This window comes from Branchiostoma belcheri, unplaced genomic scaffold (assembly GCF_001625305.1).
Source record: "Branchiostoma belcheri isolate BF01 breed outbred unplaced genomic scaffold, Haploidv18h27 scaffold305, whole genome shotgun sequence".
NCBI classification, from domain to species: Eukaryota; Metazoa; Chordata; class Leptocardii; order Amphioxiformes; family Branchiostomatidae; genus Branchiostoma; species Branchiostoma belcheri.
The window spans coordinates 24,585-38,380 of NW_017803916.1; the positions used below are offsets into that span (position 1 = coordinate 24,585).

General features: G+C 37.6%; 2 protein-coding genes across 15 annotated transcripts in view; one reads left to right on the forward strand and one right to left on the reverse strand.

Moving 5' to 3' along the window:
- Positions 1 to 1,546, reverse strand: part of LOC109474378 (beta-1,4 N-acetylgalactosaminyltransferase 1-like) — a 24,461-nt gene extending 22,915 nt beyond the window's left edge. For 6 of the 13 annotated variants that reach the window (XR_002140481.1, XR_002140480.1, XR_002140478.1 and 3 more), the window contains exon 1: positions 70 to 650. The gene's annotated coding sequence lies outside the window, so the exon portion shown is untranslated. Of the gene's footprint in view, positions 1 to 69; positions 651 to 1,319 lie in introns of those variants that run through there. The other 7 variants (XM_019774676.1, XM_019774678.1, XM_019774675.1 and 4 more) reach the window with 5 other exon arrangements.
- A 422-nt stretch (positions 1,547 to 1,968) lies between these two features.
- On the forward strand, positions 1,969 to 10,153 carry LOC109474376 (galactosylceramide sulfotransferase-like). Of its 2 annotated transcripts, none has more exons than XM_019774668.1 (3): positions 1,969 to 2,112; positions 7,618 to 7,782; positions 9,098 to 10,153. In XM_019774668.1, exons 2-3 carry the CDS (start codon positions 7,664 to 7,666, stop codon positions 10,134 to 10,136), a joined length of 1,158 nt encoding a protein of 385 aa, XP_019630227.1. In that variant the 5' UTR covers positions 1,969 to 2,112; positions 7,618 to 7,663; the 3' UTR covers positions 10,137 to 10,153. The 2 variants fall into 2 exon arrangements, with proteins under 2 accessions (XP_019630227.1, XP_019630228.1); XM_019774669.1 differs by lacking the exon at positions 1,969 to 2,112 and adding an exon at positions 6,598 to 6,943.
- The last annotated feature ends 3,643 nt before the right edge of the window (positions 10,154 to 13,796 follow it).

Consider the following 13,796-nt stretch of genomic DNA (forward strand, 5'->3'; position numbering starts at 1 on the left):
TATATATTGTTTTCATACTCTACTTTTAACCCTTATCTTTAATCAGAGTAGGTTATGGATTATACTCACCAAATATTTCTCAAAAACCGACAGATAGTTTTGTTGGTATCATCTTTGTCAGAAACGGTTTTCGGGCATCTCGGAAAAATGTTTTCAAAGATCCTGGAACAAAGAACAAGATAGAAAGTGGAACCAGTCTTGAGTGAAGCACAGATGGGCTTCAGGAAGGGAAAAGGGGGCACAGACGCCATCGTTGTCCTAAGGCAAATCAGTGAGAAAGCCATAGAGTACATTAAGGAGCTGAATCTGGTGTTTGTTGACTAGGAGAAGGCCTTCGATCGCGTTAACAGGTAGAAATTATAAACAGTGCTAGAACAGTATAATGTCAGTGACCAACTACTTGATAACATCAGGGCCTTCTACAAAACTGCATGGGTGCAGTCCTAGTTTGAGGTACGGTCGGGGTTAGGCAGGGCTGCGCACTGTCGCCGCTCTTGTTCATCATACGCATGGACAAGATAACAAAGCAGGCAAACCCAAAACCAGCAGCCCTCAACGAACTCCTATTTGCAGATAATCAAAGCCTTATTAGTAAAAAGACAGACAGACTGCAAGAAAACACCACAGACTTGAACATTGCTTGTGAGGACTACGACATAAAAATCAGCATCATCGTTATGACGTAATATGACGTCATTATGACGTCATTAATGTGATTTTGATGGTCAAAACCGTCTAGATAGGTTATTCCCTGAAAACTAAATAATTTACAACATAACTTTACCAACATTGTTTATGAGAGAATATTAGGGTGTACTAAGTCTAATGTTGCCCAGAGCAACACCAGTGACGTCATAAATGCATATTTAAGATATCGGCCATCTTGGAGAATCAATCTTGAATTTACAACATTTTTTTCATGATAAAGCCTAAAATACATTGTAAACATACTAAAGATCTTCATTTAAACCTTTTTTGGAAAAAGAAATGGAATTATTGATAAAATTTTAAGGAAAATCACCTGTATACACCTGTTCTAATGATATGGTCCGCCATCTTGGATTTTGACCAATGACGCCATCAAATTAGATAATGTATGCATATTTATTGATAAAATTGACATAAAATTATATGGGATGTTATTAATATTAGAAACCACGAGTAACTTGGCATAAAACCCATAAAATTCTATTGTTGAAACAAAAATTACTAAATTTAGCAAAAATGCCTGTCAGAAACCCGTTCCCATGGAAACACAAACATTTTTATCTTTTCCCAAAATAGATAATTGTTGCCAACAATATTCTAGGAAAAGTTACCAAGTTTGGCCGTTCTAGCGGTAGCCGTTCAGACGCTTCGTGACATCAAAGTTGGCGCGGGCACCGTCTAGGTAGAGTTAAAACAGGTTAAAGAATTCAAATCCTTGGTACTATCTTCACAGAGCTGGATAGAGAAATAGAGACCAGAGTCCAAAAAGCAAACAGTGTCAGTTATAAACGTGTGACGCTCCTGAAGCACCCCAGCAAACCAAAGCCAAACTCTCCAACTTCATCTTCCTGCCAACCCTGACGTATCAGTGCCAGACGTGGACTTGAGTAAACCCTTAGAAAGAAAAATCATCACCAGTGAAATGAGGTGCCTGAGACGACTTGTCAGCAGGACCAGACGTGACAAAATCAGAAGCACCACGATTGGACAGATGGCAGGGGTTAGGTCAGTCCGAGAGTTTATTCATAAACAACAAATTAAGTCGTTTGGACACCTGATAAGGATGCCACCGCAAATAGTGCCACAAAGAGCATATAGCAGCAGAAAATCTGGACCGGAAATCGGTTGGTCATTTTGACCCCGCTAATGTTAATAAACTCGGGGTAGTGTTCTGTCTTGCTCACAGTAAAAGTGACGGTTAAAAAAACTGATTGGCCATGGACGAGTCCAGCTATTCACAGCCACTGCCCATCAGTTTCTAAAAGGTATGTGTTACCCCATCCGCCAGCCCAATAAGGGCGCAGCAGCGCGGCTCAACCTATGCTGTCATCTAGTAACCGATTATGACCGGCTTCGGGTGCGACCTAACATAAACCACGTAAAAAGTTAGTTAGTTGGAAAAAGGTAAGATAGGCTTTTCAACGTTAATTTCGCAGCCTTATTTCAAATTGGAAATTTGCTTCGTATTTTTATTTAACAAAACTTCAACCGCACGTTTGGAATAGGATATAAATAAGACCGTTTGTGTCTGTTTCAGTATAGCTGGTATAAACGCACTAAGGCGTGACACACCAGATTCACAGGCACGCGGCGCGGTGGCAGATTGCTACCTTGAAAGAAAGACTATATTTTAGCCGGTACTAGGCACTTAGTAGGTGGTACGTCTACCAGTTTATTCGTCATTTTACATCATGTAGAGTCTGCATGTATTTTTTTGTTAGATAATGTGTTACTGTAGTTTAAATATATCATCAGTTTGCCATTTTAAAACTATTTTTCCATTGATTTGGCAAATACAACTAGTGTTAACGCGTCTAACTAGCTATCAAAGACTAGCCCGGGAAATAAATTCACTGGGTGTTTATTGATACACATTATCAATAAAACAAAGAGTCTGAAAATTACGTTACCCTGCTACACATAAGATCAGAATTAATTAATATTAGGGAATATCTAGGTGCTACGCACTTTCTGTGGTCTGCGGTACACTGAAAATGTAGAATTTGTATGACGGTATAAGGTAATGTGACGTCATTATGACGTCATTAATGTGATTGTATTGGCCCAAACCGTCTAGATAAACCAACAGTCTTTATGACAGAATATTAGAGTGCACTAAGTTTTATGTTGCTCATAGTATCACCGGCTACGTCATAAAATGACGTCATGCATATTTAAGCAATACGCCACCTTTGGTCATCAATCTTGGATATAAAAAAAGATTTTTTAAAGGATAAAGCCTTAAATACATTGTAAACAGAATAAAGACGTTCATTTGAACCTTGTTTGTAAAACGAAATGGAAGTATTGGTGAAATTTTAAGGGAAATAACCTGTATATACCTGTTCTAATGATATGGTCCCCCAGGTTGGATTTTGGCCGATGACGTCACCAAATTTGCAAAATTATGCATTTTTATTCATAATATTTACATTAAATTTTATGGGATGTTATTACTATTAGAAACCATGTGCAACATTACATAAAACCCATAAAATTCTATTGTTGAAAAGAATATAACTAAATTTAGCCAAAAAAATGTTAGAAACCCGTTGCAACAAAAATCATTATCTTATTCCAATGATACAGAATTGTTGCCAACAATATTTTAGGAAAAGTCACAAAGTTTGGCCATCCCAGCGCTAGCCTTTCAGACGCTATGTGGCACTTTTAGCTCCCACCCCGTCTAGATAGGGTTAAACCTTAGTAACGAACAACATCACTTTAAAAAAAGGAATATTAGAGTCCACTTAAACTTGTTTGGCCAAAAGCAACTCCGGTAATTAAAAAACATGGCGCAATTTATATTTATCTAGAGTTTCAGAGGAGGGGGGGTGCCCACGCCAACTTGGATGTCGAATAACGTCCAAACGGCTTGTGCTAGAGCCACCAAAGTCAGTGACTTTTCATAAGATATTGTTGCAAACAATTTCCTATTAGTGAGATAAATTTGATAAAAAATTAAATTGTGTTGCCATAGCGACAAGTTTCTCACAGGCATTTTTGCAAAAATCAGTAATTTTGGAATTTTCAGGCTCTTATGTTAATTTGCACATGCTTTCTAATATCAATAACATCTTATATATTTTCACGTAATTTTCATCAAAAACAATAATGCATAATTTATGCTAATCTGATGACGTCATTGGTCAAAGTCTAAAATGGCGTACCATATTATCAGATCAGGTACATTCCAGTTTTTTTTTTTATCCCGACTACGATTTTTTACAGAAAAGGTTAATTTTAATCTCTGTAGTCCATTTCCATTGTAGTTCAAGGCTTTATGTTAAAAAAGTATTTTCGAAAATTCCATATTGACGATCAAAGATAGCGGGCAGTTTTAACGGGGTGCTGCTATGGGCAACATACGATTAAGTACATCTTAATAGTCTATCATAAATACTTGTAAAACTTGTGTTGTATACCATTAGGTTTAAACAGATAGACGGTTTTAGGCAATGAGTCACATAAAAGACGTCGTGATGACGTCATATTACGTCCAAATGATATAAAAAATTGTTTAAATGATTGATTACAACGAGTACCATACTAAAAAAAATTGGCGGTCATTCGATACTAGTATTTGGCGGTCATACGATATAAAATTATTCCTTTACGCATGTGAAGCTTGGACTCTGACAGCCGAACTGCAAAGGAGGATACTGGCAATGGAGATAAGATGTTACTGAATACTTTTAACCCTAAACAGTACACCTGGGGTCCGCGCGGACCCCAGCACTATATATTCTGTAGTATCTTTTTTGTTTCCAAAGATTTTTTTCTGAAATTTTAGGTAATTGTCACCCACAAAGTTGTCTCTCAATACAGTGCAGAAAAATCCGTTTCTACCATTTGTAAAAAAATTATATCTGATTTTCTTTTGGGGTCCGCGCGGACCCCAGCCGGCTTTCGATCATAATGGATACATTGGCGTTCTTATACATTACCTTATTTCCGTTTTTATATGTTTTTATGCACTCATCTTATGTCTACCAAGTTTTCAGAGAATGGTGTAGTAATAGAATTAAATTTTAATAACTTTGGTGTAATTATGACGTCATATGACGTCAGAGCTAATAATATAGTCCGCCATATTGGATTTTGACCAATGACGTCATCAAATTAGCATATTCTATGCATATTAAATGATTTAACTTATATTTAATTATGTAAGATGTTATTAATGTTGGAAAAAAAGTGTAATTTAATATAAAACTCAGAAAATTTTTATGTTTAAACCAAAATTACTTCTATTTTGAAAAATAGAAACCCGTTGCCATGGCAACACAAAAAACATCAACTTACTAGTATCAAACTAATATGAACTTTTTTCCAGAGACATTTTAGGAAAGGTCTCCAAATTTGATACTTCTAGCGCAAGCCGTTTAGCCGCTATCTGAGATCAAAGTTGGGCCTCAAAAGCCCCTTCAGTCTGAAATGGGTTCAAAAATCGGGTATTTCTTCTTGTCTTCTTTTCTTCACCAAAAAATAGAAAAAGTTCAAAATGTATGATATTTGTTTGTAATGTGGACACAGAGGTTCCCACATCAGTTTGCAAAACAATTGAGCTGGTAGCATGTTGATAATTTCTAAAAATTAGCAAAAAACTACTCTGGGGTCCGCGCGGACCCCAGGTGTACAGATTAATCAGTCCGGGAAGGTGTACTGTTGAGGGTTAAATGTAACTTACAATGACCACGTTACCAACATGGAAGTCAGGAACGTCATTAACTAATCTCCAAGCAGTTCTTTTGTTGGGCGTAGGACAGTATCAAATTGGCCAGTCTGTAACCATTTCCCCACTCAAGATCTGCCTGCACTCGCAAAATGGTGTTGCTGCCCCTCCTTGTGCCCCTATTAACAGCTATCAAAAATGTGTTGTGCTAAGATTTTTACAAGCTGTTTATGGCTTGAATCTGGGACAAATGCAGTCACCCGCACACATTTCAGTGGGAGTTCTCACCTAACCCTGTTCAGATAATACTGTATGCTGGTACTAAAATATGCTGGCTGAAACATAAAAATGTCAATAACTTGGTTCCTTGTATTTTAAATCCGCAGATTTGATTTGATTTGATTTATTAGGATGAATGAGGCAGTCTAACGGTAGGGTTATGAAATCTGTCCTAGACGTCATGCCTTTACTACAATTACGCTGTGCACTATATTTACATTGTCAATACAATTCTTTTGAACTCGTACAGTTTTACTAAGTAGTTGTCGTCAAGTATTTATCAAGTATTGTTCATAGTTTGTTTTTAAAGGAGCTGATGGAGCGGGCTGTTGGGGTGTCGCTAGGGAGAGCATTCCAGATGGTAATTGCTCTGTTCACAAACGTTCTCTGGATTCTGGTGGTTCTACAAACAGGAATGGATACGTGTTCACTATTCTGTAAGGGATACCGGGATTCTGTGGCGGACGCTCGCGCTCGAGGTAGCAGACTTTGCAGGTGTGGAGGACAGCGACCGTTTAACAGTTTGTACATGGTTACTGCAGTGTGAAACTTGCGTCCAAACTGGATGGTAGAGACAGTTCTGTGTAGAGACTGTTGTAGGAAGGGTATGGGATCCCAAAGTGACCACTGATAAGCCTGGCTGTTTGGTACCGAACAGATTCTAAAGTCCTTTGGTCACGTAAATACACAAAACATATGTTAGAACTTCTTTTACTTTAGTTGAACTGTCCAAAATACCATTTGGTGAGGGGACCCATGGAGAGACTTCCTGAAATGCTCAACCAGCTGGCCCACTATGGGCAAGAGCCTTGCCTGGTGTTCAGGGCAATAAACTACTTGGCAAGAATATTTTGATCAGGCAACTAGGTGTTAATAGCCTATGACGTTTCGACTGCAGGTAGACCTTGGGTGGGGAAATGGTTACAGACTGGCCAATTTGATACTGCCTAACCCCCACCAAAAGATCTGCTTGGAGATTAGTCATTAACCAACCTACCGGAAAAAGTCACCTTGAAGATCTCATTAGTATCATTAAGAGAAGCAAGTTAAAATGGTACGGCCATGTGACCAGAAGTAAAGGGCTCTCCAAAGTTATACTACAAGGAACAGTACCAGGGGAAAAAGAGGGAGACAAAGGAAGAAATGGGACGACAATCTCAATGAGTGGACCGGCTTGCCCCTTGCCAGCGCCCAAGCGCTGGCTCATGACAGAGAGGGATGGAGAAAGGCAGTGTGCTCAGCCACTAGGTGCCCCCATGGCCACTCCCGGTCAAGGCACCGGTAAGACGATATCCCTTTTTTGAGTTCTAAAGGGGGTCGAAGGAGCACAAACCCCGCAGTCCCAAAGATCCCCCAAAAGTCCAGTCTAGCTAGGGTTAGCGTGAGCTATCTGCCATCTTTGATGTAGTAATTGTGGTGATAAAAGTTTTAAAAAGGACCTGTGTTTACCTATTTTTGACAAACTCTGTCATCAAATCAACATAAATTATGTGTTTTTAATTATAAAAATTACATAAAATTACATTGTTGATAGTAAAAAGCGTGTTTAACTAAACAGGAAACCCATACAAGTCTATTGTTGAGTTGATAACTAAAATTACTGTTTTTCGCAGCCTTGGTTCTAACGCAAGTCATTAAGACGTTATCTGACATTTACGTTGTCGCGGGCACCCCCGGGTTATAGCATAACGATGAGGAGCTGCCCGTGCGTCAGGTTGACTACAGTCCCACAGTTGGATTGGTCTGTTACAGGACCTGTGGAACGAACTTCTTGCATTGTTACGCTTTTTGGAATTTTCACAGAATACTTGTTTCCGTTTCTGGAAGGATATCTAGATTTAGTGGTTGATGACCTGGTAGTTGGTAAAAGACTAGGAAGGTGGGTTGGACTGAGTCCTTATTTTCTACTTATGTTATGATATGTAGGTATTGTCAACCGTTATATCTATTTGCAGTTAATGAATATTAAGCCGTGAAAGTAAAGGAGCTGCCAGACTAGCGATGATGGCACGAAGAAGGGCAGCAATCCTCTGCACAGCTGTTTTCGTCATCACCTTACTCTTGCTGTTACATCGCTACATGAAAGAAGAAGTATTCATTGGGGGTATTCAATCTATGAGGCAAGTCCTTAAACCAGATATCTTCTATCTACATTTGCATACCAACATCGGCTTGGCTTTATTGACCTAGCAACCCCCCCTTTTTAAGTTTCAAAAAGACTGAAGAGGCCATATTTTATACCAAGTATAAATTGTTTAACTCTATTAATCTTTTGTCAAATCCAATACGCGCACTAGTAGAGTTTATATCTAGTCGTAAAGTCATCTCTATAAACACTGCAATATTATTTATGATTGGATATTTAACCCTACCTAGACCGGGGGGGGGGCTAAAAGTGCACGCGGCAACTTTGATGTCACCTAGCGTCTGAACGGCTACCCGTAGAATGGCCAAACTTGGTGACTTTTCCTAGAATATTATTGGTAACAATTTTCTATCATTGGAATAAGATAATAATTTTTTGTGTTGCCATGGCAACGGGTTTCTGACAGGCATTTTTTGCTAAATTTAGTACTTTTTGTTTCAACAATAGAATTTTATGGGTTTTATGTCAAGTTACTCATGGTTTCTAATATTAATAACATCCCATATAATTTTATGTAAATTTTATCATTAAATATGCATAATTTATGCTAATTTGATGACGTCATTGGCCAAAATCCAAGATGGCGGACCATATCATTAGAACAGGTACATACAGGTTATTTTCATTTAAATTTCATCAATACTTCCATTTCATTTTCCAAAAAAAAAGGTTTAAATGAAGGTATTTAGTATGTTTGCAATGTATTTTAGGCTTTATCATGAAAAAAAAACATTTTGAAAATTCAAGATTGATTATCCAAGATGGCGGATATCTTAAATATGCATGACGTCATTTTATGACGTCACCGGTATTGCTATGGGCAACATAAGACTTAGTACACCATAATATTCTGTCATAAACACTTTTGGTACAGTTATGTTGAATACCATTTAGTTTTCAGGGAAAAACCTATTTAGACGGTTTTGGCCAATAAAATCACATTAATGACGTCATAATGACGTCATTTTACGTCATAACGACATAAAAATTGTAGATATGATAAATTTTTACTAGTACACCATTCTCTAAAAATTTGGTGGTCATACGACATACCGTTCGCGAGTTCTTAGGGGGGTCAAAAGAGCCCCCCCCCCGGTCCCCCCCATGTCAAAAAAAGCCCGGTCTAGGTAGGGTTAATATTTGAATTTTCCAAACAGGTCCCCACCCCTATTCCTTTCAGGTCATTTGACTGAAAACCAAAAGTTAAATAAATATTAAAATACAAACGGATAAGTAACATGACTATGTAATGGTTTCTATAATAATAATGTATTTTACTTACTTTTCAGAAACAACTTAAAGATAGATAGGTCAAGTGCTATGAGATGTTCAGCAAAGATGAATATTGTTTTCCTGAAGACTCATAAAACGGCTGGTTCTACAGTTCAAAATATACTCCTGCGGTATGGACTGGAGAAAAACCTGACGTTTGCCTTACCAGCTGCTGGCCATAGGTTTTATTGGCCTGACCACTTTAAAAGGTCATCTGTTCTACAGGAACAACAAAAAAGGAGCAAGACTGTCTACAATATACTATGTCATCACACCCGCTTTCACTATGCCAACATGAGGGATCTCATGCCTGACGACTCAGTTTACATTACGGTGGTACGAAGCCCTGCTGCAATGTTCAGATCTGCTTTTGAGTACTTTCATTTAAAGAAAAAATACAATATTTTCCAGCCAAACGCCATGGACGTTTTTCTTTCTAGACCCTCGTATTACGTTGGTCCATACGGAAAGAGGCCATTTTTTCGGAACCCAATATTTTTCGACTTGGGATACAGTCCTGATCAGCTTGTGTCAGAAAAGTCAATCCAGGAAGCTATTGAGTACATAGATGGTATTTTTTCCGTTGTTTTGGTGTCGGACCATTTTGAAGAGTCCATGGTGCTGCTAAGACATACTCTATGCTGGGATCTTAATGACGTAACGTATTTTAAGCTAAATGCAATGAAGACATCATCTACAAAGTACGTCTCAACAGAGACTGAAGAGAAGATTAAACAGTGGAACAAAGCCGATAGTATGCTGTTTGATTACTTCAACAAATCATTATGGCAGAAACTCTCAAAGCTTCCTTTTGATTGGATAAGAGAAGTAAAATTAATAAAACAGAAAAATAGACTTTTACACGTTACGTGCACTAAAACAGGAAAATCAATCTCTAATATAAAAACCAAGGATTTAAAACTTTTGCCACCACCCGGGCTATCTGTTGATGGTAATGTATTAAAAGAACTTGAACAAAGAAATAAAGCTTGCGTTTACATGGCTAAACCAGAAATACCATTTACTCAGGAGCTTAAGAGGAAATATAAAAATTAAAATTAAGAAATAATGCAAAGACGACATCTATATTTTTACATTTTAAGTACTTTTTTCTACAAAATTTTGATCTAATACCTATGTATGTACCAAAACAAATCTATTTATACGTAAATATTTTCATTAGATTTGTAAAGTATATGATATAAGGGTTAACATTTAAACAACGATACAGTCAGGAGGTTAGAAGGTTGCAAGAACATACTGTCAGGTAATAGAGGCAGACAACATTGTCATAAATGGAGTCCAGAGTGACTTCCTGGAAGTTACTGTGGGAGTACCCCAGGGCTCGGTTCTCGGGCCACTTTTGTTCATCATGTACCTTAATGACTTACCTGACTATATATCAAATGGACATGTTGTATTGTATGCAGATGATACTGCTCTCTTCTATGCGTCCAAGACAGTCACAGATGTAAACAATGCTCTCAATGCGGATCTTCGTAATATTGAGACATGGTTGGAAAAAAATGAACTGACTCTTAATGTTAATAAATGCAAAGCTATGCTCTTTGGGACTACACGTAGGCTGCAGTCAGTTACAGAACAATTGTCAGTTATCCTTTCTGGCACCATTTTGGAAGTTGTTTCCAGTTATAAGTACCTTGGCGTTTGGCTTGACTCCAGCTTAACATGGCAAGTTCACATTGACAAGTTGTGTAATGCGGTCTCTTCCAGACTGGGAGTCATACGACGCCTCATCCCATGTCTGCCCCAACACACTCTTATAATGTTGTTTAACTGTATAGTCCTACCTAAAATAGACTACTGCGATGTGATATGGGGAAACTGTGGTAAATGCTTGTCTGACAAATTGCAAAAGTACCAGAACCGGGCAGTGAGAATTATCCTTCGTTTACGTTATACACATCATGTTGGCGATGGTGAGTTATCTACCCTAGGTTGGAAAACTTTATCATCCCGGAGAAACTTGCACCTGCTACAATCAATGTACAAGGCAGTCAACAATGAACTCCCAGACTACATAGATAACTTCCAGATGGCTTTTGAATCCCACAGATACCCCACCAGACACAGCCAGAACCTATCTTTGAAACTGCCACTTGTTCGCCTTGAATGTGGAAAGCGCAAATTCTCCTACAGAGGCCCTGCCCTCTGGAACAGGCTGCCAACTGCTATTAAGACCTGTCCGTCCATGTCCATTTTTAAAATGAAATGCAAGAATTGGCCTGACCTCTGACCCCTCCATGCCAACATATAGGACTGGACAATGACAATGACTGGACAATGATGTATTTTTTGTTATTATTATTATTTATTACTGTTATTGGTTAATTACTGTGTTTTCGTTATTATCATTGCCATTATAATTTATTTATTGTTTTCGTTATTATCATTGCAATTATAATTATTTATTGTATAATTTTTGTATGCTAATGTTATTATTTGTATGTGATTGTTGTATTGTGCTGTGTAATACAGGGCCCCGTTGAAAAGCAGTGCCATCACTGGATTGGGTTACTCTGTATAAAAATGACGGAAAATAAATAAAATAAAATAAATTGGCATTGTGACATAAAGTGGCTCAATGCTGTCTGCATTAGGAAGTCGACCCCAATGATAAACCGGAACGAGGGGGTTTAAACTCAACCACGTTTAGTTTAAACCCCATCGTAAAAAAAAAGTATTGAAGTTATAACAACTGTGTGTATCGTTTGTCTCTTATAAGAGTATAACTTCCTGTTAAGCTTTTAATGATCACCCCTTTATAAGTACAGGTTTTTGCACTTTTGACCGGATCCACGCCATCCTGTCTGTCCTTGTGGATTGCATGTTTACAACACCTAATTTTATATATAATGTTATATTATAATGCAGTGTTAGTTAATGGAAACAAAAATGTAAGAACAATGTTTTATGTCATAATGACGTAATTATGACGTCAAAATGTGATTTTTTGCCACAACCGTCTAGAGAGGTTAGGCCATATCTTCACCCTATCTAGACCGGGGCGGGGGTTAAAAGCGTCCGCGCCAACTTTATCAATAACGTTCAATAAAATTTCAGGTAGGTTCCATTATTGAAAATACTGAATTTATGCTACGTCGATGACGCAATTGGTCAAAATCACAGTTGACGGACCATATCATAACATCAGGTATATAACAGGTAATTTCCTTAAAATTTCATCACTAGTTAGATTTTTCTAAAGGTTCATATGTCTGTCTTAAGTCTATTATCATGACAACCATTGTGGTTGACGAATTATACAATTTTAATCATTGATTTCGCAAATAAGAGCCCCATTTGGATGGATTACATCAGTTGAGCATATTCTCCGACCATCGACAGCCTTATCTTAATAAAAAAGGATATTCTAGCACTTCCTCATAAATTATGCAAATGAGGTCATAACTTGAATAAATTATCTTTATTGACAATCACTTAACTTTCAAAAGCAGAAAGCATGAAATTCCCATCAATTACAACTATGAAATTGTAGCAATTTCTCATTGATTATGCAAATTAGGTCTTCATTTACAGAATCTATATCTTCAGATGTTTTTTCTTGTTCTCAATTACATGTCACAAGTGTTCCATGGTCCCATTATCGAACAAAGCAGATTTATAGAATATCACCATTAATTATGCAGATTAGCTCCTGATTTGCCTAATTGTCATGTAATAATTATTTCAAGCATCACTTTCGCTATTTACATGCCAAAAAATACTACATTCCGTCAACCGGTTCTTGAGTTATCCTCCTTCAAAAATTCATCAACAAATGCTCCTGCAGTCCCAGAACAAGCTGTTAGGGGGCCCAAACTCATGTCACTTCTTTCCTACGCCTAGAGTTATCTACCAACTAGACTTCGTGACCCTGGCATGTCCAAATCGCGAGATATCAAAACCGGAAGTTCTGCTGCGGTACCAACAAAAGCCACCAGGGGGCCCAAAATCTAATCATTTCTAGGTCTCATCAAGACCTACGTACATACCAAGTTTAATGGCAATGCATATAAAGCTTCTTGAGTTATGCTGTTCACAAACGGACAAACGGACAGACGGACACATGCTACTGAAAAAATAACATTCTTGGTGAAGGTAATAATGATGTTCGCCCATCGTGGTCAAAAAGAACCTTGACTGCAGATGCGTTAGTAAGGCTAGATGTGGCTAACGATATATGTTATCTACAAAAGACTAACACTAACATGTCGTCAGCGTACATGCAAGTCCAATCACCGTGAGAAAGGTATGTCGTCAGACAAATCGTACTTTGTACATTGTTGATATCTGCTTTTCATTGGCCGATGCTAGCAAATGGAATGATATTAACTGTGCATGGTGTGAATCAATCCTCTATTTTTCTGTTAAATTAAGCCCTGATACTATCAAACAACGGGACCACTTTTGACCTTCAATCGAGAATTTACAGTAGGTGGTGTTCAGTTATGTACAACAAGAACGTAGCTAAGAAACCTTTTAATCTATTTGAGTAATTTGAAAAAGTTATCTATTAATTAGAATTAATAACAGTTGTGTTCGTTACTATGGTATCTTACAAAAGGCCTTAGTTATAGTCGATATGTAATATAATTTTTCTAATATTTCTATAATTTCGATTTAGCGATAGACTAATAACTTTCTGCTATGTACTGTAAAACCTTGACTATATGCATGGTGGTAGGTGTACTT